General features: G+C 37.0%; 1 protein-coding gene across 3 annotated transcripts in view; it reads left to right on the forward strand.

Annotated features, from left to right (window-relative positions):
• Window positions 1-14,170, forward strand: part of ttc21a (tetratricopeptide repeat domain 21A) — a 31,390-nt gene that overhangs the window by 4,036 nt on the left and 13,184 nt on the right. Inside the window, exons 4-17 of one of the 3 annotated variants that reach the window (XM_088642967.1) lie at window positions 400-566; window positions 865-987; window positions 1,528-1,583; window positions 2,260-2,344; window positions 2,852-2,950; window positions 3,518-3,710; window positions 4,193-4,290; window positions 4,538-4,738; window positions 7,733-7,862; window positions 8,631-8,788; window positions 11,042-11,251; window positions 12,503-12,741; window positions 13,144-13,216; window positions 13,332-13,442. In XM_088642967.1, coding sequence (XP_088499093.1) covers window positions 400-566; window positions 865-987; window positions 1,528-1,583; window positions 2,260-2,344; window positions 2,852-2,950; window positions 3,518-3,710; window positions 4,193-4,290; window positions 4,538-4,738; window positions 7,733-7,862; window positions 8,631-8,788; window positions 11,042-11,251; window positions 12,503-12,741; window positions 13,144-13,216; window positions 13,332-13,442 — 1,943 coding nt within the window. Of the gene's footprint in view, window positions 1-399; window positions 567-864; window positions 988-1,425; window positions 1,584-2,259; window positions 2,345-2,851; window positions 2,951-3,517; window positions 3,711-4,192; window positions 4,291-4,537; window positions 4,739-7,732; window positions 7,863-8,630; window positions 8,789-11,041; window positions 11,252-12,502; window positions 12,742-13,143; window positions 13,217-13,331; window positions 13,443-14,170 lie in introns of those variants that run through there. The other 2 variants (XM_088642966.1, XM_088642968.1) reach the window with 2 other exon arrangements.

The raw sequence follows: 14,170 nt of genomic DNA on the forward strand, positions 1-14,170 counted from the left end.
GAATAGAGTTAAGGGTTTAATTGAATTGTAGACCACCATTTTGGCTATTCCAGAAACCGTTTGGAAACAAATTTAGTTTGTAGATTGTGCTAGTGCTAGCAGCAGAATTTAAAACATACATTAACATTTATGTGAGATTTACTTTGAAATTGTTATGTTGCCCTGGTTTGGGAATAATTCTGGAAGATTTACAAAACCTGAATGTTAAATGAAATCCCTATTAAAGTTTTTAATTGATACTAAACTCAAAGGCTCACTTAAGATAGTTACAACAACTTATATACTGTACATATGTATCTTAAAGAAAGCTCACTTCTTAAAATTTCACTAGAAGGATATTCAAAGCATTGTGAATTAATGGTAGAAACTAAAGCTTTGATATCTTACTACTGTGTAAAGATCGAGAGGCTCTTGTGGAGTTGGAGACCAAACTGAAAACAGACCGAAAATCAGCAGGAGAAAAAGCCCTTTATTATGCTGGAATGTTTCTGTGGGTTCTTGGGCGCGGTCACAAGGCTAAAGACTACATCGACAGAATGCTTAAGATATCTGGTTCTACAAAAGAGGTTTGTACATTACATATAATGTAAAGTGATATCTCTAACAGCAGAGAAATTGATTGTAGTTTCCAAAAAGACCCTAACTATTTAAACATACAGATCACATACAGATGCCAGATGTTAAGTTACATAATAATCAATTGACTCAAACCTCGTGGTATTAACAACATTGAATCATTTGTTAATTAGCTAGACTGTGTTTTAAAAGAAAATCAAAATATCACTAAAATCTTTGGTTCTCCGACTCTTTTACATTTTGTTTTTTGAATATTGAATATTTTGTTTTTTCCTTTATTCTGACCAGGGTCTGATACTTAAAGGCTGGATAGAACTAAGTTCTGATAAGGAATATAACAGAAATATATCTATCAAATATTTTGATGAAGGAGTCCAGGAATCGAAAAATGTGCTAGGCTTAATGGGAAAGGTAGTGTATGATAATCATGTGATGTGGTGTTTGTTTTCATTCACTCATGAATATTTTTATATAAGACTGGTATCCTATCTAAGGTCTGTTCTGCCCTACTCACATTATCTGTTGGGTTGGACTAGTGAGTTTTTACACTAGTGACATGGGATACAAGAGATACAGATGTACAGATATATATTTCAGTAAATGGCACCCCAGTAATAAATCAACATGGTTTTAGAATAAGATCCTTTGCTCATTTTACTTTCTAAACAATTTGCTTTCTTAGAAATTATATTTACAAGCGTATTCTTCTCCCTATCTGTGTTTATCACATACAAACCTTTTATCTCTCTTTACTAAACACAGTATTTTAGGTCTCCTCATTTTCTTCTTGATACTGTAATAATACATTTATGTTTCTATAGGATGAACAGTGAGCATTTTCTTTTGCAGGTAAATTATTTTGTAAGAAAACAGAATTTTACAGTAGCCATTGAAAATGTGAACCAAATAATTGTATCCCACCCTGATTTTTTGCCTGCACTGATCATCAAGATGACTCTGTTCCTAGCTCAACAGGACTGGGATCAAGCGATGGAAACAGCACATAGGTTAGTTAAATATTGCAGAACACAAATCTAATGATTAGGTGATCTGAGACATACAATTCTTTTAATTATTCATTAACCAGTTCCTGTGTATTGTAACTACAGATTTAAAGAACATCTAAGTTAATGTATTAGTTCACAGCTGAAACGTTGTGTTTCCTTTCTTTTCTTTTCAGCATGGAATAAACCCATTATCTGTTCCTAAATTAATGTATTGCTACTTTAATACTACAATATAAAAGCCAAAGTCCTTATACAAACAGCTTGACTTCTTTTGAGCATTAGTTCATCCGAAGGGTTTATATGTAATTGTGACAAACTCTCAGTATAGTTTGACAACAGTATATTTACGCCTTACAATTTAAATCAGTTTTCAGTATTAAAAAAACACTTTATATGTGAACTTGTTGACCAACACTGCCTGGACAAAAACATAATTTCTTTCACAGTGTGTTGGACTGCTCAGTTCATAGCAAGGGGTTGTCACATGAATTCCATTAGATGACAGTGGACATGCTTTTGTGTTTGTAAATGTTAGGTGCTAAATTATTTCTGATAGCACAGTGAATTGGCAATCTGTTAATTTTGACAACAGGAAACCAAGTATTAAATTTCCAAGGTGTAATATTGAGCTATAATATTTCTCTGTAATCACTTATTTCCAATTGCATTTGTACAGAATTCTTCAGAGAGACAAAAGTAATGTGAAAGCTCTTCAGATAATGACAATGCATGCTTTAGCCAAGGAAGGAGATGTAACAAAGGTAATTTTTTTTAGATTTCATTAAACCAAAGAACCCAAGTAAATAAGTATAAGCATAATTATTACCTTACTACCACTATGGCTATGACACATGAGGAACTACATTTAAATTTGTGCAGTGGACCACTTTGTACATAAAGATTAATAGGATTATAGAACAAGCTATTCAGCCATGTTATTGAACTCTATATCCAGGCTTCATTATAGAAATAACAAGACAAGATGACTGGATGAATCTTTGCATCAGTTATCTACTAGCAACCAAATGTGTTAGATGGGCCAAATGACTACTTTGTATCCTTTCTTTCAATAATATAGCAAACATTCAAAGATTACATATTAAAATATATCTCAACAATAGCTGTGCCCTTTCTTTTTAACATCATACAGAACATTCTAATATGTACTATGGCAATTTGGTAAAATATACAGTAGTAGCATACATATTGAGTATTATGATGGACATTTTTGACTCTTCAACTCTGGCTCCTTCTTTTGAATGTTCCAGGCAACGGAATATGTGCAACTTCTTATGAGGGCAGTAGAAACCACTGAACCCTGCAATCCAAGTCTTCGCCTCAATATAATAATACCCATTAGCAGGGTGGTAAGCATCCCCTATTTATTTTTATACTTCAATAAACAGTTCCAGTTTCAGAAATGTGTGCATGTTAATCATGTGCTAAATAATTAAGATTATCACATGCAATGATTTACTCTGAAGTGAAAAATACATGAAATAACATTTTAATGTGTCAGGACTAATAATTTAAGTCAGGCTGGCATCTTTTAGCAGCTACAATACTGTTGCAAAGATAGAATTGTTACAAATCATCAGATATGACTTTTCTTTATGACAGCTAAATCGTTTTAAAAAAGTAAAAAAGATAATGTGTGAATTCTCAAAGAAAAAGGTGAGATAGTTATTTTTTATTTTTATACCTTTCTAATTGTGATTTGTAAATTGTTGACCAATTCAGTTCTCCTTTGAAGCCCTATGCCATTACTTTGTGAAGGCTGTGCCCTGTGCTGAGATGCTGAGAAAGAGCCCAATATAGAGCAATAAACTCCACATTTGGACTCAACACCTATCATAGGGATGCAAAATTTTATAACAAACATATACTGTAGCAGAGCATACAATGTTTTTTTTTTTTTTTTGGTTTTGCTGTAGTGTGGAAACAACAAAGAAATTCTCCAGAATCTCTGTGAATTAGCTGAACGTAGCTTCAGGATGGCACCTGTTGATGCTGATGCTGCCACTGAAATCGGTCACCTGCTGGTCCTACAGGATAACGTTCGTGGGGCTGCTAAGTGGTACTCACAAGCAATGAGCCTGGATGGAAGCAGTGTTCCTGCTCTGACAGGTAATATGTTAAAAAAATAATTTACAGACGTTACTTCATAATTAGGTAAACATCCGTTTTCATCTATATAAATAATTAGAACATGATTTCTGGAGTTTCCAATGTACTCTGACTTGGAGATATTGTTTCATTCTATAAATGAAAACTACATTTGTCTTAGGAACTTAAAATCACTATACATTTTTATACAAAGTAATAATATCTCCATAATATAAACAGTTGATACTTGTACGTTTTGTTTTCCATCACACATCCTTTATATTTGTTTTGCAATGTCTGTTAATACTTTTAGTGTTGTCATTTTTCTGAGAAATCAGGGATGGCAAAATTGACTTTTATGTAGTTTTTAAACTTAAAGACCAAATGACTGAGAAAAAAAAACATGTAATTCTAATCCAATGAGGATTTTCTGATAACTTTATAACCTGTTTATGATTGTTAAAAATTACAATTACAATAATAATCCTAAAATATTCTCATAGGTGTGATTAAATGCCAGCTTTTAGAAGGACAACTCGGTGAAGCAGAGCAGCAGTTGGAATTTCTAAGGGAAGTACAGCAATCGATTGGAAAATCAGGGGTAATTTACCATCATCTTTCATCTGGCCTAAGAAATTGTTTCGTTTCCACGCACAGATACACAAGTGCACATTATTATATTACATAAGAATTTTTGAATAATTTAATATAATTTATAATCCTCTGGCCTTAGTATAATATGACAAAGAACAACGGAAAACCTACACAGATGTAATGTAATGGCAAGCAATAGTTTTGACACTCCGCTTCCAGATATTGAGTTAATTCGGTCTGATATTGACTGTTAGGAAGTGGCACTCCTCGAAGCAATACTGGCATCCAAGAAAGGTGAAGGACAAGAGGCAGTGAGCGCCCTCCTGAAGGAGGCCACAGAACTTCACTTCTCTGCCATTGAAGGCCTGCCCCTGGGAGTGGAGTACTTCGAAAAGCTGAACCCTGCATTCCTCTTCGACATTGTGAAAACTCACATGACCTTCTGTCCCAGCCAAGTAAGCTATTTTATTGAGAAGGTGAACTGATACTTCTGTTCTAAAACTCTATAAAAGGAGCAGCTCTTATCATTTTATGATGCTAGGATGCTGAACTGTCTCTAAAGTAACAAACATGTAATTCCGCATAATATGTATGTAGCAGCGAAATGAACATATAGATGTATTGTGACACATGAGAATGAAGTATCATAAGCGGATCTTTAAAATAGGCAGGTCTATTCAACACAGACACACAAATGCAGCTGTAATGTAAAAACAGTGTTCCTTTATTCACCATGGAGGGCAAATAATAAAAAACAATCAAACCAAAACCCTAAGCTCCTGGTTCAGTTCTTCAGTTAGCTCTCTATTACAGTACATATCTGGGCAGCTATTAAAGATTAAAGTTTTTTTAAAAAAGCTTTTCCAAAAAACTAGTCTCTATCTAAGACTCTTTCAAAAACTCACTCATGCCTCATGTCCTTGAGCTCAGTCGGTCACTTCCTTCTCTGTTACATTTTCCTCTGGTATAGCCAGCGGAAGTCAAAGGCCAACCTGAAATCGCAGCTTCCTGGTTTTAAATTGTTTTCTACAATTTTTGTAGAAAACGTAATTTTTTTTTAAAATGTTTTCTACAATACTTTCAATTTTTAAATTGGTTAGGCGATTCCTTTCACCTGAAGAATGTGATTTCTGACAAGAACTGCCTTCTTTCCCGAATTTACCACTCTCTTACAGTGTCTTAAAAGAAACATCTTTCAAGATTATTCTGTATTTTAAAGCAAGGAAGTTGCTATAAATTGTAGGAATACGAATATTAATAAGCTCTGTCCATTTTATTACATTAGGAGTCATGACCATCTAAGTAGACAACTACAATTTTGCATATACAGTATAAAGTATAATAATAATAATAATAATAAACTTTATTTTATATAGCGCCTTTAAAGGTGGCTTCTCAAAGCGCTTTACAGGATGACAATAACAATAAATAAGAAGACTACAACAATAAATAAGAAAATTTCACAAGACAGGACACAATTATAATTACAGCAATACAACAATAACAATAGAGGAGACCGTGGAAGATGGTATTAAGAAGAGCAGAGGGGTGAAGAATGGAACCAGTTAAGTAAAGGCTTTTCTGAAAAGGAGGGTTTTGAGTCTGGATTTGAAGGAGTTTAGAGAAGGTGACTCTCTAATATCCTTGGGCAAGGAGTTCCAGAGCTTGGGGGCATAGCAGGAGAAGGCCCTGTCGCCCATACAATGTAGACGGGCTTGGGGGACAGTAAGGAGGGCAGAATTTGAAGAGCGGAGGTTGCGAGGTGGGGAGTAGGGCGATAAAAGTTCAGACAGGTATTGAGGTGCCAAGCCATGTAAAGTCTTGTAGGTGAGCATGAGGATTTTAAAGTCTACGTGGAATTTGACCGGAAGCCAGTGCAAGGACTCCAGGATAGGAGTAATGTGAACACTTGCACTAGATCTGGTCAGGATTCTGGCTGCTGAATTTTGGACATACTGCAGCTTGTTCAGAGTAGATTTAGATACCCCAGGGAGCAGAGCATTGCAGTAGTCAATTCGAGAGAATACAAATATGTTGATCAGCTTTTCAGCCACAGTTAATGATAGCATAGGGCGTAGTCTTGCGATATTTCTGAGGTGAAAAAAAGATGTTTTGACAGTATGCTGTACATGTGGGTCGAATGTTAAGCCAGAATCGAATATAACCCCAAGGTTTTTCAATTTTGATTGGAGCTCAAGTACAGAGCCATCTACAGACAGGGTTACAGGACTGGCTTTGCGAATTTGATGGGGGGTACCAATAAGCATGACTTCAGTCTTGTCACAGTTAAGATGAAGGAAGTTTTGAGTCATCCAAATTTTTATGTCAGAGATGCAATTAGATAGAATAGAGACAGCCACATCAGTGTCGGGTTTGGTATGGATGTATATTTGAGTATCGTCAGCGTAAAAATGAAAGCTGAGGCCATGTGATCTTAAAAGCTGACCAAGTGGGAACATGTAAATGCTGAAGAGCATTTACATGCTAATTTCTAATAATGTGTTAGAATGTTCTAATAATAAATGTTCTAATAATAAAGCTAGGTTCTAATAATGTGTTAGAACCATCAGTGTCTATAGCTAGTTAATAATACATTTATATAAATATGTTTTAACGTACAAAAATACCTCAGAGTCCTATGTTCCATAGGAGTGACCCATCCATCTGGTTAAAAGTAATGAGAAGGGGCCAGTTTATTTTATGCCCAGTGATTCCCAAAGACTGTGAAGCAGATCAGGCCTTTTGCAAAGGATGCTAAAGAATATGCGAAGATATTCATGTTAGTGGACTCACAAGGGGTATGAGTCTGGGTACACATGTGCCGGGTACAATGGTGAAGGTAACAACAGACTACGCTTATATGTTAATTCAGCCATAAGGGTCTGCAATTAGTTATTGGCAAATAAAACAAACACCTACAGGCGGCTCAGCTCAGTTATTTAACCACTGCCCACATCTTATATTGCTGAGGACTGTGTGGTCCTATAGCTAGATGGACTCTTTAACTAGTGTAATACAAGCTGCTGTCTGCTGGGGCGGAGATGTGGCTCTGTGGCTAAGGATCTGTGCCTGTGGCTGGAAGGTTGCTGGTTCAAATCCCATGGCTGGCAGAGGAATCTGGCCTCTGAGCAAGGCCCTTTACCCCCAACTGATCCAGGGGTGCTGTATAAATGGCTTACCCTGTGCTCTGACTTCTCCCTCCCCATCTGTGTGTGTCTCATGGAGAGCAAGTGGGGGTATGAGAAAAGAAATTCCTAATGCAAGAAATTGTATATGGCTAATAAAGTGATCTCCCTCTGTAATCACTGAGGTCTACTAACTTGGTATTAGTAGGATTTTCAAATGTTGTGATGGGACAGGATATATTGCATTTTTTTAGTATGTTCTGCTTAACAGAAGTAGTGAATTGATTTCATGATCGTTCACTTTGTCTTCTTGTTCCCTCACAGCCCCGGTCCCCGGGTCAGGCCCTGTCCTTTGTGTTGAAGCACTCGGCTATGATCTTAGATCCTGTGGTTAAAACTGCCCCCGGCATATTACCTGCTGTCTATCTCATGGCCAAAGTTAAGTTCTTCTCAGGTATGAAGACTGTGAGGTTTCTGTGCTTTTTGCACAGAATATCAGTTTTTGTATAGATAGTCATTGCTTATATTACGGATTTTTTCAAACCTACATTTTTGAGCTGCAGTTGTAATATAATATAAGTTGAAAAATAATTCAACAACTGGCAAGTAGTATGTGGTATGTTTGCCTTTAATCTATTTTGTTTTCAGCAGTTAAATACATTTTGATTTCTTATTGGTTACAAGTAAATTGCTCCTATTGGTATTAACTATTTAATTATTGAGCTACTCTTGATAGAAACTTGTGGTTATGTTCTCCATATAGTGCACTTAGGCAAAAGCAGATTTAAGTCAAAGGCAAAAGAGACCGCTGCCTAGGTCCTGCATGAAAGAGAGATTTAGGTACACAAAGATTATTATATTATAAATAAATATCTAAAAGTATGTTTGCCCTGGGAAGGACTGGCGTCCCATTCAGGGTATATCCTGCCTTATTTTTATTTCTTGCTGGGATAGGCTCCTGCTCCCCTGCAACCCTCTATTGGATAAGGCAGTTAGAAAATATATGGATGTTTTTTGTCTTTATATAAACTTATTTATTTATAATAATAACAATAATAAGATGTTGCTATTTGACAACTTGTCCCATTCCCATCTTAAATGGCTTCACTTACTACAGTAATTAAATGTACTGTACTGTATATAGGAAGACTGGAAGATAAGGAAATAAATCAATGCAAACAGAAGAGCTAAAATAGCATCTGAAAAAGTCATTTTTTTACAGGTGACTTGACTGCAGCCCATGGCTTCCTGACCCGCTGTCAGGAACTGGATCCCACGATTGCCGACGTGCATCTTCTGCAGGCTCAAGTTTACCTCTGTCTGGAGGATTACAAAAAGTGTTTCCAGTCCCTAGAGACTGGGCTCAGCCATAACTTTCAGGTAAAGAAAACATTTCCACTTCATCGTGGTACAAAGTACTACTGAGAAACTGTATCAAAAATAATAATCATTTTAATTTGGCACAATAAAATTTTCAAATACCCATCCGTTATTTGTGTATCTTATAAATATACTGATAAGTCTGATAAGTGTCTTTTCTATGAAATACACATTCAGGATTGTTGCAATTGTTGCAAAAGATATAATTTAGGCATGTTTTACAGTTCAAGATGCAGTCTAATAAGTCTAATCTTTACAAAAATATTGATGTTTTAGAAAGTGTATCTAAAATTGCCAAGCAGCTTTCATTTTAACATCATGGACATAGGAAATAAATATTAAGAATGAACAGTTTTATACGAGTCTAAAGTACACAAGCAATGGCAAATGAGTGAGGCTATTTCACATAGTCAATATGTCACGATTATAGTCCCCCCTCCTTAAGGGTGCTCCAGCCCTTCACTCTAGACTTAATTCTGTGCACCTGATCCCTTTTCCCAGCCCACCTTAAAAGCCAGGCGCTGACGCTAATCCTGGCTCTGCATCTGGTTTCCGCACCGTGCGAGTCCGGGACCTGGAAGCGCCTGGTCCCGTTCCCTGTCCGCCGGTTCCGACCCGGTTCATGGTTTTAATTCCCTGTTTGGATGGTTCTCCTGGCTATGGACTTCCTCTTGTGTTTTTGGATACCCTCTTTGGATTACTCTTTTGGATTGTTTGCCTCGGCCACACCTTCCCCGTGCACCAGCGCACTTTGGACACGCCCCCCTGTTTTCAGCCCCGTATTCCTGCATGACGTTTCCCTAGTGTTTCCCCACTTCTTCGGATTGTGTCGTCCGCATAGGGTCCGGAAAGAACTGTTCGTTACACAATACTTTAAAATCTGAAATTACTTCAGTATTGCACAATGCAAGCTCCCCTATAAAATGTGTGCTGCCCAGTCATCTACCTCTACCATCTTTCACACTAAAAGTCCCACAGAACTTGCAGCTAAGTTAGCAGCAATTGTAGTATGGATGGAGTTCTCATTTACAACACTGTAAATCAAGCATATTCTGTTTACTCAAAACCATTGTTAGGGAAGGAATGGTATGGAAATAAAGACTAATGAGCATTGTAAAGGAAGTTAGAGATAAAGTGATAAAAATGCATAGATTAGGAAAGGGGTATTGAACTGTTTAGATATACCAGTCACCACTACTGGTTAATTAATTGCTAAGTGTAAGTTACAGACAGTGCCTTGATAAGGTCGTTCCTCAAAACTCAGCATCAGAAAAGGAAGAAAACTTGTGAGGGAAGCCACTGAGAGGCCAAAAATCACTTTGAAAGTGTTCAGTGGCTGAGAGTGGAATGAAGGTGGATGAGTCAACTATCAAGAGCTCTGCAACTCTGGCCTATATCACAGGGTGAATGTTCTCGACTGGCCCAAACAAAGTCCCCTTACTTATGTCAGAATTATAAGTATTGAATTAAATCAAAGGGTGGACTCTATTAGAGGAAATGCACTGCTTTGCATACAGTAGTAACTGAACACAAATGCGACATAGATCACTGTAGCTGATTCATTTTCAAAATTAATTACCTCAGTCTTTCTGTTTATTTTTAAAATTAACCCTTTTCAAATTGTAACTTTGATGTATTTTAAAAGTAATTTTGTGTGCTTGGCCAGTTATGCACCACTGCTTAAAAACAGTCATCTAATGACAAACGCCAAGCTCAGACTAGCTATACGTGGGCATCAGAGATCAACTGGAGGGCTAAACTATTTTTTTTACTTTCTGAACCTATTGGGAGTCTAGTACCTCTTAGACAGATACAAGGAAATGGAATATTAGCCTGGCCAATTTTTGTTTTATTGACTAAAGAAAGCAGTTTGTGTTTTACTCTTTAGATGTGTTTTGATTTTAGTATTTCTAATCATTGAACTTAAACCCATTCCTGTAAGAGAGCCTTTAAGATGGCAGATTTATTTAAATCATTTTCAAAGATGGACTTTGAGTTCACCACATAGGTTTAATAAGGCCATTTGAACAAGCTTTGGGAGAAAGAATACTTAAGTCATAAAGTTGACCATGTCGTGGGTGTCTGGCTAGTAATGGCTGTGGCCCGAGAAGTTTTTATCAATGTACCTTAGTTTATTATCACTTAAAGATCTAATGTTCTTAGCAGTTTTAATGTGTTTACAAGCGTCTTTTGAATTTGTTATGAGTTTGTATTGATTACCTATGAGCAGCTGTATACCTTTCTGTTTGATAGGTTAGGGAGTTTCCTCTGTACCACCTTATCAAAGCCAGAGCCCTGAAGGAGACAGGCAACCTTCCAGAAGCCATCCAGTCCTTGAAGATGATAATGAGTCTGCCCGGGATCAGGAGAGGTACAAAGGAGAAAGACACCACCATCAGCATTGGTGATCGAGTATCTGTTTACCTGGAGCTGGTTGAAGCTCTGCGTTTGAATGGGGAGCAGGTATACAAAAGACCATACTTCTTTTCAAAATAAAACCTCCAGTTACATGATTCTCAGCCAGCACACCTTTAAATAAGAAACTGAGCACTGTTACCATCTTAGCTAGTTACTCATGGTGCCATCAATCTATCCTTTTTCTAACCTCTTGGTCCAATTCAGGGTCACGGGAGAGCCGGAGCCTGTCCTGGTAAGCAGCGGTCGGCAGGCTGCTCACATCCTGGATAGGATGCAGTCTAGCAAAGGGCAGACATGCACACACTCACATCAGGACCAATTTTCCGAGAAGCTAGTTAAACTACAAGTATAGCTCTGGACTGTGAGAGCAAAGAGGAACACCAGGAGGAAACCCATGTGAACTCAGGGAGAACATATTAACTCTACATACAGTAGATAGCACCTCAGGGCTGGAATTAAAACCAGGGTCCCACATCATGGTGCCACTCCACTAATGCTCGCTCATGGGGCCATTCCTTTTGATTTAAACAGGGACAAAATATGGTTTGAATTTATTCTGCATGCTGGTTACCTGAGAAGCTTAGGCACCAATTGTCTGAGCAAGTAAACATAAGAACATAAAAAAAGGTTATAAATCAATTGAAGCTATTCGGCCAATCTAAACTGTATGATAGTTAGTGGATAATTGATCCAAGGATCAAATATAAGCATTTCTTGAAAGAAACCAGGGCATTAACTTCAAGGTAGATTGTTCCATATTCACAACCCTCCGTGTAAAGAAGTGATTAAAACAGGGATGTTTAATTTCACTTCCATAAAGTTTTCAGTTTTGCTTCATGGTATGTCATGCCATCCAGGCTGAATAGCTACAGTACAGTACCTTTCAAGTTTAAAAGATTAAAAAAAAGATTGGATGAATACAGTGAAGGAAATGAAGTCTGTCACAGAAAGTTTTAACCATAGCAGCTGATACTTCATCTTTAGAAAGTTTACATGTAATGTGATTGTGACTATGAAAAAAGAAATTGCTGGGGTTTTTTTCAGTTTATGTTAGAAAATTGTATAATGTTTGCAGTGTTCACTTAAAATTTGGGTCCTTGAAACAATTGTTGTCATGCTCACAAAGAAATGTGGTTTTCTGTGTCATATGAATGTAAGAAAGGTTAAAAATGCCAGTAGGCCATTTGACCCATCTGGCCCAATTATTAGTTTGAGATAATTGATCCAAGGATCTTTTGAGATGTTTCCAAGGATGCCAACCAGCCATTTCATGTTTTTGGTGTCTTCTTTACATAGCATGAAGCTACAAAAATAATGCAAGATGCCATTGTGAATTTTACGGGAACGCCTGAGGAGATCCGGGTTACAATTGCAAATGTTGACTTTGCTTTGGCTAAAGATGATACAGAGGCTGCATTAACTCTGTTGCAAAACATTAAACCCAGTCAGCAGTATTACACTGAAGCCAAAGAGAAGATGGCCAAAGTTTACCTTCATAAGCGCAAAGATAAAAAACTGTACATTGCCTGTTACAGGTAGGTGAAGTGTTCCCCAGTAAATATGGATTTTGTATTTAATACATAATGATTTTTCTTATTTACTTTGTCAAGCGCAACTGAAGGGTAAAATATATTTCTGTGATTGCTAGATTTCCAACTGGTATTTTAAGAGTACCATACCAACACAAGAACAGGTACATATTTTTGGACAGAATTAGATGTGATATCAGTGTTTCTATAAATACATTCCTGCAACTTCAGCTTCAGTGTCAGAATGTTTTATCTTTGCTTTGTCAGTACAGATGATATTGCTTTATTATCTGTTTTGTATGCCTTATTATGGTCCCTTTTGACATGTTATAAACTGCTACATCCTCACAGAATTCTGTTAATTTTGGACAAGTAAGTTTCAACAATTATCATTAATTATCATTGTAGGGAACTGTGTGAGGAATTGCCTGGTCCCCACACCAGCCTTCTCCTTGGAGATGCTTATATGCACATACAAGAGGTAATATACCATGTGATACATGTTGTACATTGTGTGCTACTTATGCTATGTTGCTTACATTGTGTATTAAATTTAAAGATTTGTACTATGGAACAACATCACCTATACTTTTTAGCCAGGAAAAGCAATTGAAATATATCAAGATGCACTGCAGAAGAACACAAGAGATGCAACCTTGGCAAGCAGGATAGGACAAGCATTGGTGAAAACCCATCAATACAGTAAGGTAAACACCTTATCTCCTACATTTTTCCTGTGCAAGATCTGCAACCTCTGTTAATTCTGTGTTTTTGCAAAATACTGTAACTTTTCCAGTAGAACCAAATAAGGTTTGGCTGCATTTGTCTGGAGCTTTTCCTCAATAAAGATACCAAAGCACTTCAGACATAGAAGGGCATCCACTTAATTGTCCACTGAAGTAATGCAATCTCTAGTGTGATACAAGCAGCCATTATGCACAATCAGCCCCAGTATATAGCCCTAGTGGAGAAGTGAAAAAAATTAAACCAGTTGTATTTAGGGGGATATGTTGTGAAAGCACAAAGTCAAAATGGAGTTTACTCAGCACTTCAGGGTTCACATCCCTACTCTTATGAACAGTGTAGTTTGGACTTCTTTTTGACATCTTATACTGTACCAACGCAGCCACCCTGTAGAGCAAAGATCCACACGTTACCTGGGATTTGGAAATTCTGTTCCAGAAAAAAAGGTGTCAACTTCAGGTCCACCAGTAACACAGCGGCAACCTGGCTTTTCTTATAGACCTCCTATGTCAGCACTGACCAAACCTTAACCTTGCTTGATATCTGACAAGATCAGGCAACAGAGTGGTCATTCTACTACCATTCTGAATTGCTGAAAATATGTTTCAAACTTTATTGCCTTGCATACGAAAGAGAAGTCAAACGGTCTTCCACGAAGCTAAAAAGTATAATAAGCAAAGCGTTAAAACAT

This window comes from Lepisosteus platostomus, chromosome 8, assembly GCF_059453375.1.
Source record: "Lepisosteus platostomus isolate fLepPlt1 chromosome 8, fLepPlt1.hap1, whole genome shotgun sequence".
NCBI classification, from domain to species: domain Eukaryota; kingdom Metazoa; phylum Chordata; class Actinopteri; order Semionotiformes; family Lepisosteidae; genus Lepisosteus; species Lepisosteus platostomus.